The 26,754-nt window shown below is 31.9% G+C and overlaps 2 protein-coding genes across 2 annotated transcripts in view; one reads left to right on the forward strand and one right to left on the reverse strand.

Moving 5' to 3' along the window:
- The window catches only part of LOC128187796 (trichohyalin-like), a 34,966-nt gene extending 9,662 nt beyond the window's left edge, over window positions 1–25,304 (reverse strand). Inside the window, exons 1-14 of the mRNA XM_052858395.1 lie at window positions 25,070–25,304; window positions 24,439–24,648; window positions 19,721–19,831; window positions 18,467–18,581; window positions 17,320–17,435; window positions 14,636–14,711; window positions 10,269–10,373; window positions 9,273–9,329; window positions 8,987–9,085; window positions 8,437–8,498; window positions 6,209–6,231; window positions 4,494–4,525; window positions 4,166–4,186; window positions 1,013–1,074 (exon numbers count right to left, since the gene is read on the reverse strand). Coding sequence (XP_052714355.1) covers window positions 1,013–1,074; window positions 4,166–4,186; window positions 4,494–4,525; window positions 6,209–6,231; window positions 8,437–8,498; window positions 8,987–9,085; window positions 9,273–9,329; window positions 10,269–10,373; window positions 14,636–14,711; window positions 17,320–17,435; window positions 18,467–18,581; window positions 19,721–19,831; window positions 24,439–24,648; window positions 25,070–25,149 — 1,169 coding nt within the window. The 5' untranslated portion in view covers window positions 25,150–25,304. The remainder of the gene's footprint in view (window positions 1–1,012; window positions 1,075–4,165; window positions 4,187–4,493; window positions 4,526–6,208; window positions 6,232–8,436; window positions 8,499–8,986; window positions 9,086–9,272; window positions 9,330–10,268; window positions 10,374–14,635; window positions 14,712–17,319; window positions 17,436–18,466; window positions 18,582–19,720; window positions 19,832–24,438; window positions 24,649–25,069) is intronic.
- Window positions 1,650–6,763, forward strand: LOC128187795 (probable tRNA N6-adenosine threonylcarbamoyltransferase). The gene is made up of 12 exons (XM_052858394.1): window positions 1,650–1,900; window positions 2,605–2,724; window positions 2,908–3,009; window positions 3,205–3,278; window positions 3,415–3,510; window positions 3,631–3,680; window positions 4,061–4,139; window positions 4,828–4,927; window positions 5,353–5,409; window positions 5,761–5,836; window positions 6,032–6,130; window positions 6,358–6,763. Exons 1-12 carry the CDS (start codon window positions 1,786–1,788, stop codon window positions 6,395–6,397), a joined length of 1,008 nt encoding a protein of 335 aa, XP_052714354.1. The 5' UTR covers window positions 1,650–1,785; the 3' UTR covers window positions 6,398–6,763.
- Window positions 25,305–26,754: the final 1,450 nt, after the last annotated feature.

Raw genomic sequence — 26,754 nt, forward strand, 5'->3', positions numbered from 1 at the left:
GAGAGAGAGAGAGAGAGAGAATATTACAGTTACCAATTTTATTTTCCAACAAGAGCTAGACTAGCTACTGATATCGTCTCTTTACTAGCCTCAGACTTTTTCTGGAAAACACTACTGACCTCAAAAATCAAGTACCGGTATGTCAATTTAAGGTATCCGATCCATAATAGCCTCAGATTCATTGAATCTGGGTGCATAACAGATATGTATGGGCTTAATACTCAGTATACTTTGACATAATTTTCCTAATTAAGTATTAATATGTAAGAGTAGAATGTGTGCTAATTAATGACCTTTGCCTTTTTTTTTTCAAGAGTTGTCCCCCTTTGCTTTCATTCTATAAAAATTAATTCTAAAAAAATGTACATGGTATAAAATTTATCTTTATTTGTGTTTATATTCCTAATGATAAAATACATCTTTCCACCAAAGCATTTTTTGATATTCCTAGTAATTACTTTTTTATTTTAAAAAATGTCCTTGTCTCCATAGACCTCAATGCAATCTTTGTTAATTAATTACTGCTTAGTTAATAATATTTTTGAAAATTTCTCTCGGTAAATCTTTTTTTACTCCTAAATGCTTTATTTAAATATCAAAGTATTAAATACATGATGAATATTCAAGGTTGGAAAAATTTGGTCCTAATATGGATCGGATACCTTAACATCGAGATTGATTTTTACATGTAAACAAACTGCACCACTTCAATTTACGGGGCTAATTATGGTGTTTAAAAGACTATCAGAGGCAAGTAAAGAGACAATATCAGGAGTAAATTGCATGAAGAATTTAATGGTACTAATTGTTTTCACAGAATTTGTGTATAAGTAAGGCTATTTAGTCTAAAACACATTTTTGTGCACAATAAAAATACAATTTTTTCAATGGGAGGCACTGTAGCTCCCAGGTTGTCCATCAAATTTTTTTCAGACCGGGAGTTACAGACCTACAGCTACAAAATAGCATAATTACAAAGCAAAAGTTCTTGAATTTCATAATATACATGTACCTTTCTTTCTTCTCTTTCTTTTTCTTCTCTTCAATATAATTCCTCATTGGATCTTCATGGTCCTTGAAAATAAACATGCCAAGATATAAAATGAATATCTCACAGATGTTTGGGTCTCCATATACAGATATATATGTGCATGATACCTATTACATGTATGTACAGTGTATATGGAGACCCAGGCACCTGTTCCCTTTCTCCTTTAAAAAAGGCTGCACTTTACTTGATTTATCTCCAACCCTGATATCATAACAATGATTTTTTAAATTTTAATTTCGTTTGTATACTACGACAAAAATCTTACCCATCTTATTTGGGAACCTGCCATTATGGTTATTCTGTAAATTAGTTAATTCAGCTGAACATAGTTTGTGTACATAACTTTTCCGGAACACATAAGTTTCATATTATGTCGTTCAAAGGTTTTTCGGTTGTGTCTTTTTAAAATTGCTTATTTCTTTCCACTAGATTTTTTTTCAAGGAATGTTCAAATATTAGAGATTAGAATTTTAAAAAAAAAAACATGTTTAATGTATCTATATATATTAACAATACATTTATAGCAAATCCCCGAATACTTTGCAGAACAATCGTTAACTAAATTGGTTTTAAATTTACACTTATCAACTTATTTCCGGTTAAAAATACTGCATGCATGGTCTTCTTCTTTCTTTTGTGTTTCTGCAATATTTTGCTATAAATTTATTTTAAAAGAAAAACATTATTCAAAATAATGTTATTATTATTTTAAATTCTTCTATTCTTAAAAAACAATGGTTGTCGCGATTGGATTTGAAGGCAGTGCCAATAAACTTGGTGTAGGAATTGTGAAAGATGGGGTTGTGTTGTCTAACCCACGTCATACATACATCACCCCACCAGGACAAGGTAAACAATATGATAGATTTTTAAGTGCATATACTAGTATATTGCACGTGTGTTACCGTCGAGTAAAGCACAATATATTGCAGTCACTTAAGTAATCAAAGCCCACATAATGAGAGACAAAGCACATCAGGCTTTTTTAAAATTGAAACTGACAAAGGTGGTTTTTATCTCAAAGTTTGAGGGAAACAATTATACTCATGTCGCCGGGTTGACTGGTGTGTGACTGCCAGTCAATATATTGGGTCTCAATAACTCGGTGGTTAGAGCGCTGTCATGGTACACCAGAGGCCCTGGGTTTGAGTCCCAGATGAGACTTGACTTTTCACCACCTGTTACATTTGGCGCCCAATGTATAAATCCAAATGTCATTCCCCAGTAATATGCTTCTGAGCATTTCCTGTAATCTCAGAATTTGGGTACTAATTTCTGAAAGAGGGGGAGCATGTCATCAGGTTGACAGGTGTGTGACAGTCAGTCAATTTATCGGATCTCAATAGCTCAGTGGTAAGAGGCCCTGGGTTCGAGTCAAGATTGAGACTTGACTTTTCACCACTTTAATATTGCATTAATCTTAACAAAAACTGTTAATAAAGTATTTTGTAGAGCAGATTTTGTAGCTTGAAATCCAGAGAAAAAAAATGAAGCTTTCTATGAAAAAATTTCTAGACAATTTCTGATGTTTAACCAATTATTGTCCTTCTTAGGATTTTTACCAAAGAACACAGCGCAACATCACAGGGAGCATGCTCTTGAAGTTCTGCAAAAAGCTTTAGATGAAGCGAAGATCTCTCCAAAGGATATAGATGTTGTTTGTTACACAAAAGGTATGATTTGATATAGAGATGCAAATAATATAGTTCAATAATCACTTGGGCTCAAATCAGAGGATTTTTCTCCTGAGCTGTCATGTCAGAGTGTTAAAAAAGCTATAATCTATTTGCAAATAAAGCAAAATACCTATTTGAGTGAACTACAAAATCATTGTTCTTTTTATATGGTTCTACCAGGTCCAGGAATGGGTGCACCATTGGTTTCCACTGCCATTGTTGCTAGGACTGTCGCACAGTTGTGGGGTAAACCCATGATTGCAGTCAACCATTGTATTGGACGTATCCAAAAACACAGTTCAATTATATCGCTGATTTTAACATCTTAAAAGCCTATTTTGGTTTATCTTTAGAAATTTTTTAGTACATATTAACATCTAGTTCTTGCTACACCTATGGTTACATGTATGTTGTTGACAAGTTAAAATGGACAAATATTATTTAAAAAGTTGTGGAATCCTTAAGGATATTGTTCAGACATAGAAATGGGGCGTCTGGTTACAGGGGCTGAAAATCCTATCGTACTATATGTCAGTGGAGGAAATACTCAGGCAAGTACTGTAAAAGAACTTTTTAGTATGCTGGTCAGTCAATTTAATTAGATTGGCTGGTCAGTTTGATGCCTTTGCATGTTATAGTCCATTTATAGCATACTAAATGGTCATTTATTGACTTTATTTTTATCAGGTGATAGCCTATTCCCAGAGAAGATATCGAATATTTGGAGAGACGATAGATATTGCAGTGGGAAATTGTCTTGATAGATTTGCCAGAGTTTTAAAAGTAAGAAAGTATGTCTTACTGTTACTCTCAGCTCTATGTACATGTATATAATTCAATAATATTCATGTTGAATAAAATAAAGACTGAATACAAAACATAACTTTTTTTTTTTAATTTCAGTTGTCTAACGATCCAAGTCCTGGATACAATATTGAACAACTGGCCAAAAAGTATGTTATACATAGTGATTTCAAATTTACAATAAAAACTAGAAATGTGTATTCAATGCATGTAGCATAACTCCTCTACATTAACAACTGTTGTTTAGTCATTGCAAACCTAAAATGTATTACTGTGGTTTCATTAATATTCGTTGAATACCAATTTTTGTTGATTTCGTTGTTAAGTTTATCCTTGAAGTTTAATATTCATTGAACTGCAACTTCTACTAATACTTTGTATTGATAGGGTCATTGGCCACGAATAAAGGTATCCTTGAAACTGTGATTTTCACTTTATCCACGAAAATTGATAGCTTTGAATATTAATGAAACCACAGTAAGTCGACCAAATTTCAATTACATGTAATACCAAGAAAATTGTTTTCCAGGGGTAATAAGTTTTTGGAACTACCTTATGTTGTGAAGGGAATGGATGTATCTTTCTCGGGTTTACTCTCATTTATAGAGGTATGGCAATCATTTTCATGCACCACTTGCATCTTATTTTTAGTCCCCTACTGGTTTTCACCGGAGGGGACTATAGCTTTTCTCTGCGTCCGTCAGTCCATCTGTCCGTCCGTCTGTCCATCTGTCTGTCCGTCCGTCTGTCTGTCTGCCCCACTTCAGTTTTCCACACTTTTTTTCTTTATGCGTTTGAGGAATAATATGAAATTTGCTGAACAGCTTCAAAATGTCGAACTACAGATCAAGTTTACACTTTTGTAGCGTCTGGTTGACATATTTTAGAGAAAGTTAATTTTTTATATTCCAATTTTTTAATGTTCGGGTTCGATATTCTGCATAACAGTGCATTGTTTTCACAATTTCCACAAACCGGTAGGGGACGTGTATTGCTTATGCAATACTCTCAGAATGCTTGTTCAAAAATTAAGAACATACCCCTTTTTTATGACAACTAATACCTGTAAATTTTATTTAGTTATTTTCCCCTAAATACATACCGGTAATTTTCAGCAGTGCTGTTTTACCAAGTGTAATCCAGAATTTGTCTAAAGTTTTAAGAAAGGATATCAATGTATGGTACAATTTCATCTTATTTAAAATGAATTACCTTAATTTCAAAAGGTTACTTATTTAGTAAACTTACCTTAACTTCATTTGGAATTACATGTACATAAATCATTTAATTACATAGGAAAAAGCACCACAGCTTCTTCAGAAGGGTGAATACACACCAGAAGATCTCTGCTTCTCCCTCCAAGAGACCGTGTTTGCCATGTTGATAGAAATCACAGGTATATTTAGTGGGCACTGTAGAATAGTAGATTTGTGGTGGCTCAGTTTGTGAGGAGTTTATTACCAATGAATTCAAATTACCAACAAATTATGAAGCACTGTCTTTATTTAAAAACAAGCCTAATCTCCTCATAAACCTTTAAAAATTGGAAATCTTAAGAAAATGGTCTCTCTCTCTAAAATTTAAATAATTTCACAGTATTTACTATACCGGTAGTATATGTACATCACTGTCCAGCATGTTATCTCAAAAGCTCAAACATCATCTTTTAAGGATTAAAAGACACAAAGATATACTTTAATAATTGCTCTTTTGTATTGTACAATCTGCTCTACATTATCGAGAAGAAAAAATTATGATGAGCTGTACTTTAGAGAGATATGTATTAGATAATTTACTTTATGACAAATCTGTTATTTTCAGAGCGTGCCATGGCTCACTGTGGATCTCAAGAAGTTCTCATTGTTGGAGGCGTTGGCTGTGAGTTTGATTATTTGCGTTAATTTATCTAATTTATTCTAAACATGTATAATATTAGATACAAAAGGTTTAAGTTGAACAGTTTTACAATATATTTGTTTAAAGTGCATTCTAATTGGGTATATGCCTGTTCAGGGTTGTCTCTATGATCCGAGGGCAGGGAATTCACCCGCCTAAAGTGACGCTATTACCTGGCTAGTTTTGCATTTCAAACACAATCTAGCTATAAGCTAGACCCACAGACCCCCTTCTACTTTTTTATTTCTTCCTTTACTTCAAATTTTATAGACAACCCTGCCTGTTATTTACGTAAATTTGTATATATTCAAAAAACATTGTATTTTTCAATAGGTAATAAACGACTACAGGAGATGATGGAAACAATGGCCAAGGAGAGAGGGGCCAAGCTGTATGCTACAGATGAAAGGTATATGTAATTAACACTTATCTGGATTACAATCTTATTGAAACCAGCATTCACTCTGTGTATATGTATCAGGATCTGTGCACTTGTATAATTTATCATCTAAAACATTGTTGAGTAAATGTAATTCAATATGTCTCTTTACTTTAAGGACATTGCTGTGAACATGTTTTGTAATATCTGTTTTCTTTTGAAAAGGTTCTGTATTGATAACGGAGCCATGATTGCTCAAGCAGGCTGGGAAATGTTCCGTTCAGGGCAGACAACTCCGCTCAAAGATACGACCTGCACACAAAGGTAATGTAAGATAACGCGGTTAAAAATTAATGACTATTTTAATTTCATGATTTTAAAAACATTTTATCAATGAACAACATTCATTATTGTAAGGTAGTATACTGTGTTGTGTTTTTCATTCCTGTATCACAAATCATCTTCAGAAGTGATACCCATGTGGTCTGAATGGAATTGAATATGTTGGGTATTTGTTTCAAGTTTCATATAGACATATATTTACTTTCCAGATTTCGTACAGATGAAGTAGACATTACATGGCGAAGCTAGCTAAAAAATTTGTGATGGGTAATAACTTAACAGAAATCATTTCTTGAACCACTCCAAATTGGATTATCCATGTATCTGGCAGCATACATATATGTGTAACATATTTAGGAACCAAATCCATTGGACTTGCAAAAATAGTGACACACAGAAAAAGACACTCCAGATTCTGATATGAAGAGCATGCATGTGTATTGTCCAATATCTGGTTGATATCTTTCTGTTACTTGTGTACAAAAACAGAAAAAAAGTCAAGAAGTAGGATACTTGAAAATGGGGGACATGTCATACAAATGTTTATGTCTGAAGCAGACATATATCTTGTTTTTTTGTGTATTCTGAGATGAATATTTGAATAAACCTAACAATGGTAAATACTCGTGTAGTTCTTTTTATTCTGTTTTATTTTATGAATCCCAGCCTAGAACAGCATTTTATTAATGCTCTAAGCATAGCTCAGCGCTTTATTGTTGTTAGATTTCTACTTCCGGTGCATCGAATAACCGCCCCTATGAGCAGAAATATACATCATTTAAACAGGTTAGGGAACCGTTTCAGGGGTTTACGCACATAATTGCACGGGATATTGTGAATCTAATGTGCAGGGCTTATGTACATCATTGCAGTTGGTGCAACGCATTAATGAGGAAATTAATATAGAAGCTGAAATGTAGAAAAATCAAATCGATTCTTTCCAAATAAGTTTGCACAAAGTGAATTATCTTTAGAACCAAGCTAGGTTAGCACTTTTCAGTACTATCAGTACTTTGATTATACAGAATACCTAGAACTTTGTTTTACTTCGGACCTAATCTGCCACAATAGCTTTTGTTCAAAGTTCAATAATGCATGAAAAGTCATCATTAGAAGCACTAAATACACCCCTGTGAATGTTATTGTCATTTTGACCATATGGTTTTATTTTAACCTTTTAGTTTCACAGTAAAAATCATGCTGCATGTTTATAGTTTTTTTCCTAAAATCTATATGTACTTTTAGTCAAATATAAAATCTAGATGTTTATTGATTTTAAAGTTTATATTGATTAATTGGCAGATAAAATGAGTTCTAGAAATAAATATGACAATAAAAATATAAGGGTTTTCCTGCTGTTGCAATTATTAACATGCTTAGTAGCGATCCCCTCTAAGGATTAATATTTGATCCACCCAGCCTAGTACATGTAATAGCATTAATAGTGATAGGTATACTAAGTTTTTATGGGTGTCTGTTTTATACAAAACAGACACCCAATCTTTTTTTTAAATGCATGGCATTGCACGTCAAAAGCATTAAACGTGGCTATGATTTTATCAAGCAACATAATGTTTACATTTTCAACCACACTGCTGCACTATTTCTCGAAAAGTAACTATTTTATTTTAGAGGAACGTCAACTCCTTACTTAATGCCCTTTCCTCTTTATTCATTTTAAATATTAATACCATAGTTATTTAAGCACTCAGGCACTAAACTGGGAAAACCCACTGATAGAATTTGTTTACAAGAAAAAGATAGCTAATGTCAAAAAAATAGTTTATTCATATTGTAAAATATTGTAAAAAACACTGAAATTTACATAACATGAACTAGTTACATGTAAAGTAATATATTGTCTCAGTCTACAATATAATCACAGCATATTTGTTGTTATTTACAGACAGCACCTTAAAAAATAAATTAACCATTACCCGGAGATAGAATAAATTCAAATTATAAATAACTGGTACAACTTAAAAATACACCTTGCCCTAAGTTAACTGGAAAAGGATTTGTTTGCATATACTTATGTAGGTACTACCCGTACATAAAAAAAATATATATAGAAAAAGTATAAACAAAAGTAATACAATAAATTCTGAGCAAATTCATTGGATCTCTGAAATCATTGTACATGTACACGGTATATGCATGTACAATGAACCGGTTTAACCATGGTTCTTGTCCACATTGACTGAGGTTCAATTCAAACATGAAAGACTGAGGTTCTTGTACAGGTCTGCTATTTATCTATATTATCTATAGTTTCTCCTCTCTTAAACATCTGATACAGAGAGTCACATTCCTTGAACAGTTGATCACAAGTGTCCTTGTCCACAGGAAGCTGAAAACAATTCATTTATACATCTTATCAATATACCATAATTAGCTAATGCACTGGATTTTTTTTTATTTTCCTTCAAAGGTTTTCATTTAATGGTCCTCCACACCTTTGATAAAAGTTTCTTAAACATGCAAAAACTTGAAATTTTTTAAAAGAAAAGATACTCTAACAGGTCAAAAAGTCTGAAAGGTCAGAAACAAATAGAATTTTTTATTTGAGGGGAGTGGAGGAAAAGGACACAATTTTCAAAAAAATGCTGCATACTAGTACATGTTAACATAAATCCCTCCAGGATTCAAACACAGGATCTGAAGGACAGTAGCCTACTGATGTTTACACTGCACTACAAAGTCTGACAAATCTATTGGTGTAAACAATTTCCCAAAGCAATTAAATTTATCAATGACATACTGTTATAAAAAGCATAAGTCCCAGGGTGTGGAAGACCCTTAAGGAAACAGACATCTTTCTTAAGTGTGTATACAAACCTTTCTGGATGATACATATCTTTTCCAAAGAAAGGAAGTGTTGCTTTCATATCTGGCCATTGGATCTAGTTTTTTCGGATTTTGTTGGGATAACCAAACCTGCATAAAAAATTTCACATATTTTTTATGATTTTAATGTAAACCGATGCTCTCAATGTGAACATTTACACTGTAAAATACATGAAAAAAAATCTGCCAATTAAGTTGTAACTAACCATGCTAATGGTTTCATAAGGAACTTAAAAAAAAACAACTGTTACTATATCAAAATCTGTGATAAACTTACTAGTGATTCTGAGCCATTGTAAGGTGTCATGTTGAAATTGGAAATGAGAATTCTCATCTGAAATATTAATAATCACATGAAAACTCCAAGAAAACCAATACAGTCACCCAAATCACAGTATTACTGTTATATCTATACTTCAAAGATTTATGCTTTCACTCAAAGAGATCATTTTCAACACTAAACAACCAAAAAACATTTTTTTGTTTCAATATTTCAAAATCGTATGGTGAAAGGCACAAGAGACTAAGCGTAATATAAAGATAAGGTATAACTATGAACTGTGCTTCCATCATCTTGATGTCATGTTTTGAACATTACCGTGCTCATTGGTGACAAACCATGTTGTTTTTAAAATCAAGTAACAAAAATACCTTTTCATTAAATGGAAAGAAACTTCACATATCAATAAAATAAAAGTTGGTGCATAAATGAATTTGTTAGTTATATTAATTTATATGAAAAATATATGATAGACAGCCACATTTTCTTTGGTTGTTTTTTTTGGGTTTTTTATTGTTTATTGACCCTCATTTTTGTGATGTAAATAATAAGAGAATTGAAAAACAGAAATTTTGACAAGAAAATGAATATTGTCAAAAATAACACATCAAAATTACAACAGAAACAGTAACAATGAAAAAACTTGAGATGAATTTTTTAAAACTATTTCCTATTGACGTTTTATATATTTTGAACAATCGAGGCCAAGATTCTTAATCTAGGACCTTGCACAGTCACATCTGAGACCATAATAATTAGTTGTCCCCAGGTGAAATTTCACTATCCCACTCTCATAATAATGAAGAATTTTATCAATTTTCATTATTTTCATATTAAGTTTCTGCTTTAACTATGAAGAATATGCAGCTTCACAAGATGGCTGCTGACAAGATCAAAATACATGCACCTACATGTAAATGATTTAAAGCATGTATAAAAAGCATTTAAAAAGAATTGGATTGATTCTTGATTTGGTGTATGCTTATAACTTACAAGTAGAAAGAAAGGCAGCAGTATATACCAGATCCACATGGGGAAAATAGCACTGGTCAAGTTTGTGAGCACTAGGCCTGGACAACATGTGTGGGAGTAGATGTTCTGTAAAGTAACAATAGATTACTGTCAACGTACTACATTTGGCTGTGTATCTATTTAGCGCTTTTGGCGGAATGCGGCTTCCACTAAATCAAGTTCATCGCTAAATGCCATATCAGTATAGTCACATTGAGGAACACGCTAATTCAAATTCATGCCAACTTGTTCAAAAACTAATGTCTGCCAAATATCGTACACGCCAAATATAATACATTTACAGCTCATTAAATGCTGTAAACATACAGCGATACAACGATCATTTAACACTTTCACTCCATGTGAAAGAAGGGTCCTTCGTAAACATGAATTCATGAGTTCTTGTACCAGTATTGCAATAATTTTATGAAATTAATCTTTTTTTCTCAAACAATTCTAACTATGTTCATTCAATGAAATTGATGCTAATATGTTTGACTGTTGAAATCTTTCCTAGCTCCCTTACTTTTAATCATAATTTTATTGTTGAAGATTTTAAACTTGTATGGACATATTTGCAGGAGTAATGCTCTCTATCAAATCAATATTCATGCAAGTAAGATTCAAGCGTCTCCCCTTCATTTTAATTATACTGGTCCTGATTAAAATGAAAACCCTATCACGTTAAAATTGATTAACATATAATGACGATTCATTAGTAAAAATATTATTGCACTGAAAAAAATTATCTAAGATATGACAGTGTAATTACTGCAGTACATGAACTTCACGGAAATTAATGAACATCATTACATGTAATCTTATTCATGATTGACAACTATTAATTCATACAGACACTTGTTAAAAGCTATATTTTTTTGGCTAATGAGAAGTCAAATCATTTGTATATGTATAAGTAAAAAAACTTTATTAATAGGTTTAACAGAACCATAAAAAGAACATTGCTACAGACTTTGATTGTCTAACCACATACACACAAAAAATACAGTTGACAACATTTTAATTAAAAAAAAAACAATGTAATTCCAAACTAAACAAAAAATAACAAAAACACAAGGACAGCTAGGCATCTTTGCTGATTGGAGAGGCTGCATGATTTTGTTCCTAACAAGACAAAATAAATCAGAGTTACTCAACAATCATGGAATCCGACCAACAAATTGGGCTCCCGGCTGCGTGATTAATTTCAACCATGCAGGTGTAATGAGTGGGGAGGCTTGTCATTACGTCTTTGTTAACTATCCTCGGCAGATTTTCCTGTGCTAATTTATACCAGTTCCAAATAATAATAATAATAAAAAAAATTGGAAGGAAAATGGTAAAAAAAAAAAATTTCAAGGTATATCATGAATTTCAGGGGAAAAAATTGTTCAATTCAATTTTGCGGCTTAGATATTCAGAGATGATCGAGAGAGAATTTCACTGTGGTAAGATTTTTCATATTTCCTTTTAATGTAATGTACATGTATTTTGAAGTAGTTAGAAATTTGTTCAACATTTTCAATACAAATAGATAAAAAGAATTTGAATGTGTTGCAACTGTTAACTTATGTTTTAAATTGGAGTCCAAATCATGGCAGTATTTGAAAGCATGTAATTTGGAATTAATTGTGTTGGGGTTTGTTTTAACCTGGATGTTGATGAAGGCAGTATAATTTTACTCCTACATCAGCTTGTATTATTCTCTCTTCATAAAATCCACTTTTAAGCAAGGTCAGGTAACTTCTTAAATATGGTACCTATAATTGTTTATTTCAAAGAATTTGGACTCGATGATAAAAAAGCGTAGTAGTCTAATATAGTCAAACTTCCTTAACTCAAACTTAATGGGACTGTTTATAATCTTCTAGATATCCGAGTATTCGAGATATCCAAGATAAAATACTAGACAAAATAAGTGGTTGGGACTTACAAATCACTTCAACATATCCATTGTATTCAAGATTTCATTGTTTTTACAACTTCATTTAATATATATGTACATGTGATAAAGTTTCTCCTTTTTTTTGGTCATAAGAAATTTGTGTCAATGTTAAAAGCATGTAATGATCTGAATATTTCTACTGTCTTATGTGATATACTTTATCTTGTTCTTTATTGCTATTATTGATCAATAAAATTGAATTCAAATAAAATTAAATTTTAACCTAGCTGTATGATTCACATAATTCTGAAAAACAACATCAAATCCCCAGAGAACCCTTTAGTATCAGAAAAAATGAAAAATTTTGCTCCTTCAGCATTTCTTAGACATTCCTCATAATACAAAATAATACGATTTGTTTACATTTATTTACTTTAAAACAGATTTAGCTATGACTATGTAGAATATCAAAAATCAGAAGCTCAGAAGACTAAATTATTGATTTCATTATTCTGTTAATATTTTTACCATTTAATGATTGCATATCCATACAGTGTTTTAAGATATGGTACTTCATAAAATTGTATGCTGATAAAAAAATAACTACAGTGTAGTTTGCAAAATCACTTCAGGAATAAAAAATTCCTCCATATCAGTGATGTCACAAAAACGTTTAACCTGTATTAAACATGCCCTATTAAAACTAACTAGGCTACTGCGTCATTGAGATTACCATAATCATAATCTTCCAGAAAACTATTCCTAGATTTTCTCCGAACATAACAAACGATGGTTTTAATTTTGTGCTCCTTTGGTCTATTCATGGTGTGTTTGCATGATAATCAACAGTTAATACCAGTAATCTTCCAAGACACAAAATTGATTAAATTTTCTGAAATCTATTTTTGAATTGAAAAAATAAAGAATCTCATTCAAAAAACAAGCCCAGAACATTGTTCCCTGGGTCTGTCTTAGCATGGACATTTTTTTGTGAGTATGATTAATTAGACTTCCACATATTTTTTTTACAAAAGTACATAAAGCAAGTTCTTTCATTCAATGCAATACTTTGAAAAAAAATTTATAAGGAGTATCTCTAATTAAAACCAGTATTTTTATATTGCGTGAATTTTAAAATCTTCACATACTCTTGTTTAAGGAGTCTCGGGGGAGATTTTTTCACACATTCCCTTTAATTTTTTTTACAGTGAAAGATCAGCTTCTGAGTAAACTATCTGCAAAATATAAGGTAAATTGACCGGATAGTTTATCTGTTAGCTGCCCTCCAATTTTGGTCTAATGTCCAAATCATTCCTGACATTTTATCTAGGATTAAATAGGAAAAAGGGGGTTTTCATTTTCAATTTCGTATGTAAAAAATTAAAAACATATGATTTTCTTTTAATTTTCAGCAATGGAAGGATAACATATAAGTTATCTTTATGCCAAATTGAAACAAATTTGACCAAATAGTTTTTATGCTATCCGCCCTCATAGTTTGGTCCTATAAACGTGTCGTGCCAGCCATTTTACAAATGTACCTATAGAATTGTATGGAATAAAAGGATGTTTACGAATCAAAAATTTAATATGTAATAGACAAAAAAAATACCTAATTTCCACTCACACAGAACATGAGAGTATCGCGCATATGTTTTCATTTTGCAAATTATATTTTTATTAATTATTGACGCTGCAATAAAAAATGCACAACGTTTATTATTATCAATTGTTGCGTCAAAGTCTTAACTGACATCATCGTAAGGTATTGATACCGACTTTATTAATAATAACATTGATTTTGAAGTAGCAGCAAAATGATTAAAATACTTCTGAACATTGTTCTTACGATTTATTTCACTAAAAATAATTTTTATGATAGGTATTTAGTTTAAATAAAAATTTACATGATAAACTGTATATGTGAACATTTACTTAAGTTTGCATATGCGCTTTACAACAGTAATGCGCAATACCCTGCGCAGAGGTTGCAAAATTTTAACCTGCGACCAACCTTAAGGATGATGTTTACTCAGAATGAAAAAAAATTCCACTGACAATAATGAAAAAAAAATCCTCAATTGTATGTTATAGACCTTTGATTGTAGTGTGATTTTTCACTTTCAGAAAAGTAGGTCAATGACCAAAAATCATCTGTTTTGCTATAAGTTCATATTTTCATTTGATCTAAATTCCATTATAAAGTTAAAACATCGAATTCTAGCTATGTCAATAATAATAAATTTTTAAAGTATTTTTTGTGTTTAGAACAATTTTTACTCATGATTTTACTTTATAACAATCCAAATTTGACAACTTAAACCCTAAGTAAACAACATTCTAAGAACTTGTGAAGAACTATGTGACTGTGAGTTTTGTTGTTTTTTTTTTTGGGGGGGGGGGAGAGAGAGAGAGAGAGAGAGAGAGATTTCTTTGTCTGACATGATTCATTGGCATACTATACCTGTTTGTTCAATCTTTCATTTAAAGCCACACTCATAACATCAATCCCAAACTTTGAAGAACCATATGGATCTTGCCTAGAAAACAAGAATTCTACAATCATCATGTTGTATACATAAAAAATTCTACAGATAAGAGTTGGTTAGATCACGAAGAAAATCAACCTGTTTTTAGAGTTGAGGTAAGATTGGATTGGTTGAATAGGGGCAATCTAAAATTGACTTATGCGAGCATGTTTAGTCTTCCCGAATGATTTCACAGTGATGCAAAGAAAGTCACTTCTCTGAACTTCATACGATATGAAATCAAAATCAACTTTGATGTCATTACCTGCATTCCATTCCATAGTTTTCAGGAAATGTATCGTAACATTAAAAAGGAATTATGTTGAAACGATAATAAAACCAATTGTAAATCACATTATACAATATCATATAAGATACAATATCATATATTATTATATCTTATGATATAATATCATATGATATACAAAACATTGAAACAATTTCATATCATATTATATAATATTTTTCAATATAATATTTATGATAAAATTTTGTGTCAAATGACACAATAATGTATCATATCATATAGTACTATATCATAGGTATAATGTTATATCATTTAACAACAAACATGTTATCTGATCCATGAAAGTAATAGAGGAGAGTTTTTTTCCCAAAAGTCAAACAACTTAAAAAACTTACTTCTGCTCATCATGATGGTGTATCATAAGACGCATCAGCAATGCAAGTTTGGCGAAGTAAAGACAAATAGTAAGAAAGATATACCCGGTAGTCGTCAAAGGGCACCTGCTCCAAAAAACTTTAGCAAGCTTCAAAATTCTTATCCTCATCCACCATCCGAAACCTATGGCTCAGATTCAGCATTCAAGCCTCTCAAGTGCATAAGTATAAGATGCATCATCCATGCAAGTTTGGTGAAGTTAGGACCAGTAGTAACTTAGATATTGCTATCAAAGGGCACCTGCACCAAAAACCTTAACCTCGGGCTGCTCCAAAAACCTTAACCTCCTCCAGCATCATAAATTCATGGCCCAGATTCAGCATCCAAGTCTTTTAAGTCCATAAGTAGGTCTAGATGCATCATCCATGCAAGTTTGGTGAAGATAAGACAAGTAATAACTTTTATTTTAAGAAATACTCCCAGTCAACATATTTTTCCTTGATTCATACAATACCGTTTTCTAGCTTTTTTTTTTATCTCTGGGACACCTAAACATTGGTGCTAAGTTGGTATTGAGATCTCAGCTATTATAATTCTATTAACTACTTATGAGTTTCAGTATTTTTCAGAGGAAAAACAATTTCAGAATAATCAAACCTTTAATAATCAACAGTTAGATGTTTACAATACACACTTTCAAGATCATTGAAATTAATTCAATTAAAAGTCTTTCCCAAAAAAGTGGAGGGGACGGTTTCTACGTATAACTTTTATTGCCTAAAAATGAATTAATTAGGAAATTAGACCTCAAAAATATGAATAAGCTTTACTAAATAGGAATTTAAGTTTGTATCATAAAAACTAAAAATGGATAATAAAACTATCCAATTTTTCACTTCTTTTCAAATTGATAATATCTGACATTACACTTACCTGGTAGGTAAGATGCATGTTGTACTTTAACAAATTAATACAAGGTACTTCACAAAAACGAATAAAAAGATTTTCCTTTTTTTTTCCTTTTCACACTGATATGTCTATTTTTCTTGTAGCTGCTCATATGATCATTTTGTTCACAGTTTTGCTTGGGTTTGAATGTTCAGATGAATAGCTAAAAACTCTGAGCATTAAGCCAGGCAATAATGTGAGCAGCAATTCATCTACTCTTCAGCGACGAAACAGGAGTTTGACGTACATTTTTATTCATACAAAATTGATAAGAAGAAGAGATCAAATTCTGAATTTAAACTTTTTGAAAGATTCAATAGGAAAAAAAGTTGGGGTCATGATTTGAGCAAATTTAAATCAACTATATATCATGAAGCTAATGTAAAGTTTGATTATTATAGGCAATTTGGTTCTGGAGAAGATTTTAAAATCTTCACTCTTTTTTAAATTATCTCCCCTTTGAAAAGAATGCTTTGGGTGCTTTGTGTCAAGTTTGGTTGATATTGGCAAAGTGGTTCCGGAGAAGAAGATGAAAAAGTGATAAGTTATGATGTTGACAACAATGAAGACAGCAGCAACAACAGACAGATTTTAATCAGAAAAGCTCACTTGAGTCTTTGGCTCAGAAGAGCTAAAAATGTTGTGGTTATACAAATACATTAATTAAAACTAAACAATTGATAAGCTTAGGGGCTGAAACCACATACAGAGTAGAAACAGAATTTCCTGAAGACTCTGCTTTGATCAAGTTTTTTTTTTCAGACAGAAAGAAAATTAAATGTCATAAATGAATTTCAGTTAATTATAAACGAAAATCAATCAATTTTCCTGAGTAAGAAAGTAAGTTTACTGAAATTAGCTAATTAATTTGGAGATTCTGTTTTACTTTCTTAATACTGTTGATGTGAATGAATTTGAATGTGATAAGATTTTTCGGATTTTCTGTTTGCATGGGTATAACTTCTGCTTGGTCAAGAACTCTAAAAATAATTACAATGTTGTTCTTACCCACAGCACATTGGTATATACCTGTGTTAACCATAAACTTACCCATTCTTGTGCTGAATATCATTTACATTAAAGGAAGACTTTATGCTGGCCCTCGATGATGTCCATATAACTTGGGATGGGGATTCCTTCCCAAGAAGAGGCTCTAGCTCTCTCACCTAAAAGAAAAATTAGGTTCTGGTACATAAAAAACAAGATTGGTCTAGGGTGACGTATGTAATACTATAGATTTCAAATTTAACGTGAGGTATTAATATATGCACAAAATCCAGAGAAGCACCCCTTGCAGATTTTCGAATCTTTCTTTCATTTTCTGAGAGTTTAAAACTAGCTATAAGAGATAAGGATAAAATCTTTTAGAATCTTTCTTTCATTTTCTGAGAGTTGAAAACTAGCTATAAGAGATAAGGATAAAAATTCACCAAAAAATAAGGAATCTACAGTATATGGTCAAAAAGGTCTTGACAAATCCTTTACCAAATGGTACTCTAAAATAATATTTGGTCTGGACAAGCATTTAACACTTAGTTCTTCTTGTTATTTTACCTTTACCTTTGTATAGATATATGGTTCAATGTCACTTCACATCCTTCACCCCTAAGCACACTGTGGGTGAAATATGAGCCAGATTGTGCCAAGGGGAGTGAACTTTAGCTCCAGACAAGGAATGTCAGGCATAAAAAATTCTAATTATAGTTGTGCCATTAAATAATTTATATAATAACTTATTGTCATCCAGTGTGATGAACCTTGTGTATATTCAGACATACTAATTAGGTATGTATATAAGTACAGTAAAACACGGTTATAACGAAGTGCCAGGGACGGGCGATTTTGCTTCGTAATAAGCGTAATTCGTTATATCAGTCAAGTTTACAACATGTTATTTAGTTACAGGGAATGAAAGTCACTTCGCTGTAAGCGTCAATTCATTATAATCGTATTCGCTATAACCGTGTTTTACTGTATAAAATTTGAAACAATTTTTCCAAATTCAGATACTGTGGTTTCATCAAGGTTCATTGTACATCAATTTTCATGGATATCTTAGCCGAGTCTATACACAAAATGATTTTATTGATGAGACTTTTGTTTCAAAATCACATATCTTCAAAACTGAAAATTTAACTTGATTCAAAAAATCAATGTCCATAATTGATGAAACCACAGCAGACAATGTGATGCTTACTAAAACATAATGGCCGAATAAATTGGTGGCAAACACCTGTTGGAGTCCTTCATTGGTTAAGCTATCCCTCTGCAGTAGCAAACCATCACCAGTGCTGAACATGTGTAAAATCTTCCTGTAAGCAAGAACCAGCATTGAACACAAGCACAAAATGCAAAAAAAAGTGCATGTAGTCATTACTTTACCAGCCAATTAACATTTGAACCTCATTATTAGTCCCCCCCCATGTTTCACCGGAGGGGACAATATATGTAGCTTTCTTCTGCATCCGTCAGTCTGTCTGTCCATCTGTCTGTCCGTCCCACTTCAGTTTCCCACACTTTTTTTCTTTATGCGTTTGAGGAATAATATGAAACTTGCTGAACATGTCAAACTACAGATCAAGTTTACACTTTTGTAGCATCTGGTTGACATATTTGTGAGAAAATCAATTTTTTATATTCCATTTTTTTAATGTTTGGGTTCATTATCGGGTTCTGAGTGTATTGAGAAAACGAGGATATGTATAGTCAGTAGTAATATCGTGCATTACTTGTACCATTCCTTTTCTTGTTTCTAACAAACAAATAAGTTCTGTAAAATAGTGTCAAGCATTGTGTTGTTAATTTAATCAACAGGGTTTTTTGTATTGTTACAATCGGATTTGTTATAATCGTGCAATGTTTTTACAAATTTCTTCCAGCAAATACTTAATGGACTTGGCGAAATTACTGGAGATATAATGAAGAGTATTATTTTATCCATTTTTAATTTAATTTCTATACCAACTATGTAGCTTGAATTTCCTCTGTTCTTTTATCTCTGATTAAAGCACAACATCTTGTTTATAATACTTTTGAAATAGATGTATGCTTCGAAGCTTTCATAGAATAAAAAAAACTGGTAGGGAACGTGTATTGCTTATGCAATGCTCTCAGAATGCTTGTTTCAATAAGTTAGCAACTCCCATGGACAGAGTACGTGAAAACTCAGATATCTGGGGTTTTGAGATGTAACTAAGGGTTAGAAAAAAGAAAGCCAAACAAGTGGCCTCATCTAATCGCATTTCAACATATCCACAGAATACCAAATACTTGTGTTTATGTTATCAAAATTCAAATATATACAAGAAATGGTTTTCAAAGTTCAAATCCTATACAAAGAAGAAATGTTTGATAGGTGGTGCTTTCTTAATGAGTTTTGCCTTCATCTCAATCTTTCAGTGCTGAATGTCACTAAATGTCACTTAACATATTTTTCTTTTATGATACATACTGTCCTGGACTATCACTGTCAAAGATTTCCTTCATCATGTGTGACCAGTTGATGCCGCGTCTGACCAAAAAGGCGCCAGCATTGAGGTAGAGAAAGTCCACATGCTGATATCTGAAAATTGAATTTAGATTTCATGTACCAGTACATCTGCATAACTTAGGCAAAGTAAAATAAACTTAGCATTTCAAGGATCCTTAGTGAAAAACGTACACCATACATGTACAAGTGAAATTAATGTTTGCGTATTGGCAATCTTTAGAAATGTAGGTTGCCACCTACCACTAGAAATTTACCTGTCAAAATTTTGCTACTGTGGTTCATGTAAGAAGTAAAAACGACTTTCTCTTTTCAATACTCTGTACTCAATAAAAATTGTGTCTGCATGATTTTGTTAAATGTTTCATTTAATTTTCATTTAATTGACTACACTTACAATTATTTTCTACATAAGGCTGTCCAAAGTTAATTTTATGTTTAACATACCCAGTGCATGCAGGTTATCGATGAGGAGAAATTGAGTTTTAAAACAACCAAACAAACCTTTATTTTAATTCCAATTTGATTTTATTAAAATACTGAAATCTATAGATATTTGAAATGTTTAGAGTACATTATGGGGTATAAATCTGATACTCAATGGTATTATCAGAAAAAAATCTCTTAAAAGAAAGGCCATTACTAAAGAAGCAACCAACATGTGGTTTGAATACTTACTGTATTTGTATTCATGTAAGAGAAAAGAAATCATTTGTTTGAAAATTTTGTTTTGTTTTATTTTTATTGCCCTCCCTCATAGGTTTGGTATTTAGAAGTGACATTATAAATGTAGAATTAACTTTGGGTGGCCTTAAACATATGTATATTTGAAAATATTATCATTTCAATAACATACAAAACCAAACCTCTGATGAGTACTTGAAGTTCTACATACATAAAATACATTCACAGTAAAGATCAACTTTAGATACAGTAGCAACTTTAACCTTTAAATTTATTTTTAAAAAATCATTTTAAGATCAATATAAAATTTTGAATCCATTTAATTAATTTCTAACCAATAACATTTTTGCCAAGCGAGTAGTTCACTGAACTAACGAGAACATGTACTAAATACAACACACAACAGACTTGCGGTAAACAAGTTATGCTTACTGAAGCAAGATAGAGAGAGAGACATAGAGAGTCATGCATTGATTTCTTTGTGGATTAAAAATAAAATAATGAACCCTGAAGAAACATCAGAACTGATGCTAATGAACACGACAAACCCATAAAGCAGAGTCCTATCTGTGGTTTTATGTCATTTAACTTCATTACAATAATTACATAATGATTACACTGGCGGATTCTGAAGTTACGCCAATTAATTCAAGCCAAGCACCGACATGAACTGAATTACTATGACCAACAAACAGACCGAGCCGCCTACATTTCTGTTTTCTATGTGCAATCTACATGCAACCATTGTGGTTTTAAAGGTGATGAACTCGAACACAATTACGACATTCACTTTCAACACCCACACATTGAGTTATACATTTGTCAGGCAAATATTAAAGTACATGTAAACATGTGAATAAACTTACTGAATTTATATATTGTAATTAATGTAGTAAACAGGGCACTTTCTCCAATATAATGTATACATGGTTATTTTCCCCCCATGTTTTTTGCTCTTCTATACACTTTGCATTTTCTTCCCATCTTGAATATTGCCAGACACGTACAGCTTAGTTTGGACCTTGACCATTTTGAAATTGACTTCCAATTTCTTGTTAAATGTTTGTATAAACAATATCAACTTTACATGTATACACATTCCTTCAAAGTAAGAGAGTGGAAACGGAATTTTTTTTAATTTCTTTTTTTAAGGGGCATAACTCAGTCAAAAATTGGACCTGGACCAAATTCAAACTTGACCTGTATTTTCTGATAAATATTTGTATATACAATTTTAACTTAATATATACTGTTTACATCCCTTCAAAAGTTAGAGAGCAGAAACTAAAATTTTCTTATTTTTTTCTAAATTCCAAGGTTACAACTCTGTTTAAAATCATCAAACCTGGACCAAATTTGAACTTTACCTGTATTTTCTGGTGAAATAACTATACATGCAATCTTAACTTTATATAATGCATACATTCCTTCAAAAATTTAAGTATCAAAAACTAAAAATTTCTTTTTTTTTTCTTATTCAAAGAAGCATAACTCTGTCCAAAATCATCATACCTGAAACAAGATTAAACTTGAACTGCGTAATTCTATGACATATCCATCAATCTAATTTGAGATGAATGTGCTCGTCTGTTGTCAAGATAATGAAAGAAAATTTAATCATGATGGAATGATGGATGAAAGGATGGAATGATCCGTTATGCCCCAGCCATTTTATGGAGGGGCATGAAAATTAATAATTTCACCGTCTTTAATTTGTCCTCTTACATCAGGGGCGAAGGTAAAATGAGAGTGATTATTTTCCTTATATACAGATCCCAAAAGTTTGATATTTATAAACACATTGAAAGATACATGTATTCATTCTACAGCACCCAACATTTACTGTACGGTAAAGTTTGTCTGAGATGAACATGGATCTAAAATATCATATATATAAAGTCTGTGTCTAGGCAAATTCAAAACTGGGCGAAACTGTTTGCAAGTGTAGAAGGGCAAAAATTACATTAGGCGAAAATTACTCTGCATACAGTAGTGAATTATTGTGAACGTATGACATAAATTGGCTGTGTTTCATTTAGCAAGTTTTTTTTTCATTATAGAAAACAGTTTCCGCTAAATAAAGTGCATTGTAACTGCATGTATATGTACAAGGATTGTTCAGAAATTAATCATTTATTTATTTATTCTTATTCCCTTGGAATAATAGATAAACCCTTGGAATTTCACAAAAAAGTATTCCAGAATAAATTTTCTAGTCTAAGACTTCACAAGATCATTCCTGGTAATCTGTCAAATCGCCTAGGGTACTGCCTACGTCCAATGACCTTGAGCAAGCACAAAACTATCGTCAATTAGATGCATCTTATTACTCCTATATTTTTAACACCTTGCAAATGAACAGACTGAAAACATTTTTTTCATTAATTTCTTATTTCTCATCTTTAGATTATTTTCAGTTAAGGAAGCCATGGCAAGCATTTACATAATTTTTCTCTCCATTCTTGATAACTTTTTAACGAAATTCTAGTCACTGCTATTTGAAAGTCAAATTACTGTGAAATTTTTTGTACGGTCCCTCTGTTTAGATTTTAGAACCACGTGTATATGAATAAAAAGAATTTAATTCCATTCTACAGAAAATGTACACATAAGAATAGTTAACTTTAAAAAAAAAAAGGTCTTATCTTGATTCTTCTTTCCTATGCATGTACCGGGGTAATTGGTTTTTGTTACATTAACAAAACTAATTCATTATATTCATCAAAAATCTCTATTGTGGAAATTTTGACTGTCATCCTTTATATTTACAAATGAATTATATACGGCAAATTAGAAGCAAAATAATGCTGGTATTTATACATGATTGATGATAATCTGCACCCTTTGAAATCAATAATTGTGAACTTCAAATTCTTATGTATACATGTACAACACTAAAAAATACTTTTATAATTGTACCAGTATTATATATGTGTACATGTATATTGGTATGAATTCAGGTATTTCTGAAAAAAAACTTGCATTCACATATTCTGTTCTCAATGTCTTCCCTTGCTGTCTTTCCCATTTTATGACAAGCCTCCTAATTAAATGCTGTCAAAGCAGTTAAATTGCTTATCAATTCTTTACTACAATTAAGACGTGAATAAATACTTTTTTCATATCCTTAATATCTTAAAAGTGTAGTGTTGTTGTACCTTGAATCTATGTGATAAGATTGTGTTGCATGTATTTTGCAAATTCTTTTTTAAAACAAATAAATAATAAATTTGTCAACCATACACTAGGCCAGACTGAGTGGGCATGACCTTGATCTTAGTGTCAAACAAATACCTGAGAAGCTAAGCAACCAAGAAAATTCAATCAATATATGCATTGCTTTCAAAAGGCCCTCTCACGATCCAAGAGCTTTCTCTTGATTAAGATTTCTGGTTTTATAAGCTGTGAGATTGCCTAACATGCTCTTTTCCTGGATAGGAATCTACGATTTTGGTATTAAAGAATCCAATACAAGTTCTTTTTCAAATTATTTATAGAAATTGAAGAACAGGTTCTTGGGGTTTTTGTTGTTGTTGTTTTTGTTTTGTTTTTCTGGGTTTTTTTGTTTTTTTGTTGTTGTCTTTTTTTTTTGGGGGGGGGGGGGGGGGGGTGATGAGGGGTTTTTTTGGGGGGGGGGGGGGGGTGTTATATTTGTATTTCTCTGTGAGTCCCAAAGTGGGTTAAATAAGTACTGTAAAATGTTTTTTGTTTCATAAAGATCCATATTTTTCTTTGCTAATCAAATTCTGAAAATAAGGTGTGGAGAAGGGGTTTGGGGGAATATCATTTTTAATTTGAAAATTTATAAATAGCGGGACAAAAAATATACATATAGTCCTCATCTATCTTCCTAACTCCACTTCATATCTTAATTTCCAAAACTTAAACAAATAAATCCAAAGACTGCATGTACATGCACTCACTATTAACATTGATTCAAAAGGTATATATAATGCATAGTATAAATTAGAATTGTTTGATACCTGTTAAGTGCTTACTTTATGCGAAGTTCTTTGGCTCCTTTTATCACAGATGCAATGCTACTTGTGTCTATTAAGACAATGTCCACTGTAGCATTAGGATGAGATTTCAGAAGAGAAGATCTAGCAACCTCTGCCCGTTGCTTATTTCTACAGACCAAACAGATTTCTATTCCTTCACCATTGTTCAAGCTTAGAAGCCTCTCTGCTGCCGTTAGCCCAACGCCCCTGTAAATAAAGATGCTTTACATTGTAATTCCACATGAAAATAAACAATGTCTATAACATAATTATAAATAAAATTAACATCTTCTTTAAATAAAAATCTTCTACTGTTGTAGCTGCAGGTTTGTACCTCCCGGTCTGAAAAAAATTTGAATCGTCCATCCAATTTTTTTCAGACCGGGAGCTACAGACCTGCAGCTAATATTGTTGATAACTTTTTTTTGCAATCATTAATGCTCAATTAAAATTTGAATGCCAGAACATGTCAAATAATTAGCGAGATATTCTTGTAAACATGAAAATCATGGCTCGTGTCATGTTATTGTTTACATTGATACGCTTTGGTCAGATGTTCACAGATATAACATTCAAAACTTTCCCCCATGTTAAAGGAACATAATTTAAGGTTTTTTTTAATACTTACGAGTTACCACCAGTGATCACTGCGACCAGTTTCCTCGCAGACTCATCAACAACATTTTTATGTCCGTAATTTGTGGACATTGCCAAAAAATGAAAGTAGTCTATAAAGAACAAAATGAAGTACTTTGGAGTGCTTTTATCCGGAAAATATATGCGCAAATTTTTTTTAATTCGTAATTTTCCTGTTCGTTTAAACAGTTATATGGCGCGATTATATTGCATTGGTCACACTGATTAGATAAGACATAGTGACGTGGTCTCAGGTATATCAGCTATATAAAATGTAGGTTGCAATTGCTTAAAATAAAGTGGTCTGATAAAGTTTAAAATCCAACCCACAACTGGTGAGCACCAGCGAAACTACATTACGCATGCCTACACCTTAGACAATGTATATATCCCGTAAATAATCCGATCCGTGACGGTGTGACTGTACATTTTCACCGTACACTGTTAGAGAAATACGGTGGTTAACAAATTAACGATCTGTATACTATACTTTGTTGTTATGTTTTTGTCCAACAAACTGAAAATCCAAACATTTTACCTTTAAAATTTGAGCATTAATTGAGTTCTTCTTTAGGAGGAAATAAATATAGCCTTAAAATGGTCTCGACCCAGCCCTCCTAATTCATTGGAGTAGGATGAAACTGGACGGTTTCCTTTGTATATTTTTCACTCATAGGACGTTTTCACTTTGGACCAATGTAATTATTACTAACGACGAAAACAATTAAGCGCTGGGTAAGATTACAATACTGTCCAATCTAATATACCTATCATCGTGCTCTTTGCCAGTGTTCGAAGGTCTAAATTTAATTAGCGTGAACATTGTTATATATGAATGTACGCATACTTTTTGATAAAGAAAAAGTACTAAATCCATGGCTATAACTCTTTTTTTAAAAACACACTTTAGACAAGTGCGGCCTTTTAAATATACATGTACTTTAACCAATTTTTGAAAAGGCTACGTCAATATGAATGGATTGTAGAAAACTAAATAAAATAGCAATGATGAACGAATTTAAACACACGCTATGAATTTCACATTTTAAAAATATATCGTATGTTATTTTAGATAGTTCCATTAAATAAAATGATATATACATGTAGTTACGTGTAGCTGTCAATTTATTGGTCGAGAGAGGTAACTCGCGTTTCAGTCCGATACCTTGTTCACCTTTTCAAGACCGCGTTGTTGACTTGCTGGACGACTCTGGGTACCGCGGGAGTACGCGGTTTTACCTGAGACACCTGTCTTAAACCGCTTTGTAATTTTGACCGTGGGGGTGCACGGGAAATACGTAATCTGCGCTGCCTTTACTGTATGGTATGACCACGAATCATTCTATTATACTCAGAAAGTAGCATTCCTCTATTTCTTACGGAAATATATCGTTATTCATAGCTCTGTAGAAAATGACAATCTGCAATATATACGCCCCGTTTATCGATTGGTTGAAACCTTCAGCAACCTCAGAAAAATGACAGACTGGGTGAAATAATCAAGATAATGTCAGACTCAGATTCCCATAGGAGACGATATTTGACTGTTTAGAATACTTTTTGCTAAGGTACTGATGTACAGTATAACGTACAATAATTAAGTTAATTTTCTGACATTTTACGATCCATTTATTAATTTGTTAAAAGGAAGATGTAAATATCAATAATAAAATGCAT

This window comes from Crassostrea angulata, chromosome 6 (genome assembly GCF_025612915.1).
Source record: "Crassostrea angulata isolate pt1a10 chromosome 6, ASM2561291v2, whole genome shotgun sequence".
Taxonomy (NCBI): domain Eukaryota; kingdom Metazoa; phylum Mollusca; class Bivalvia; order Ostreida; family Ostreidae; genus Magallana; species Magallana angulata.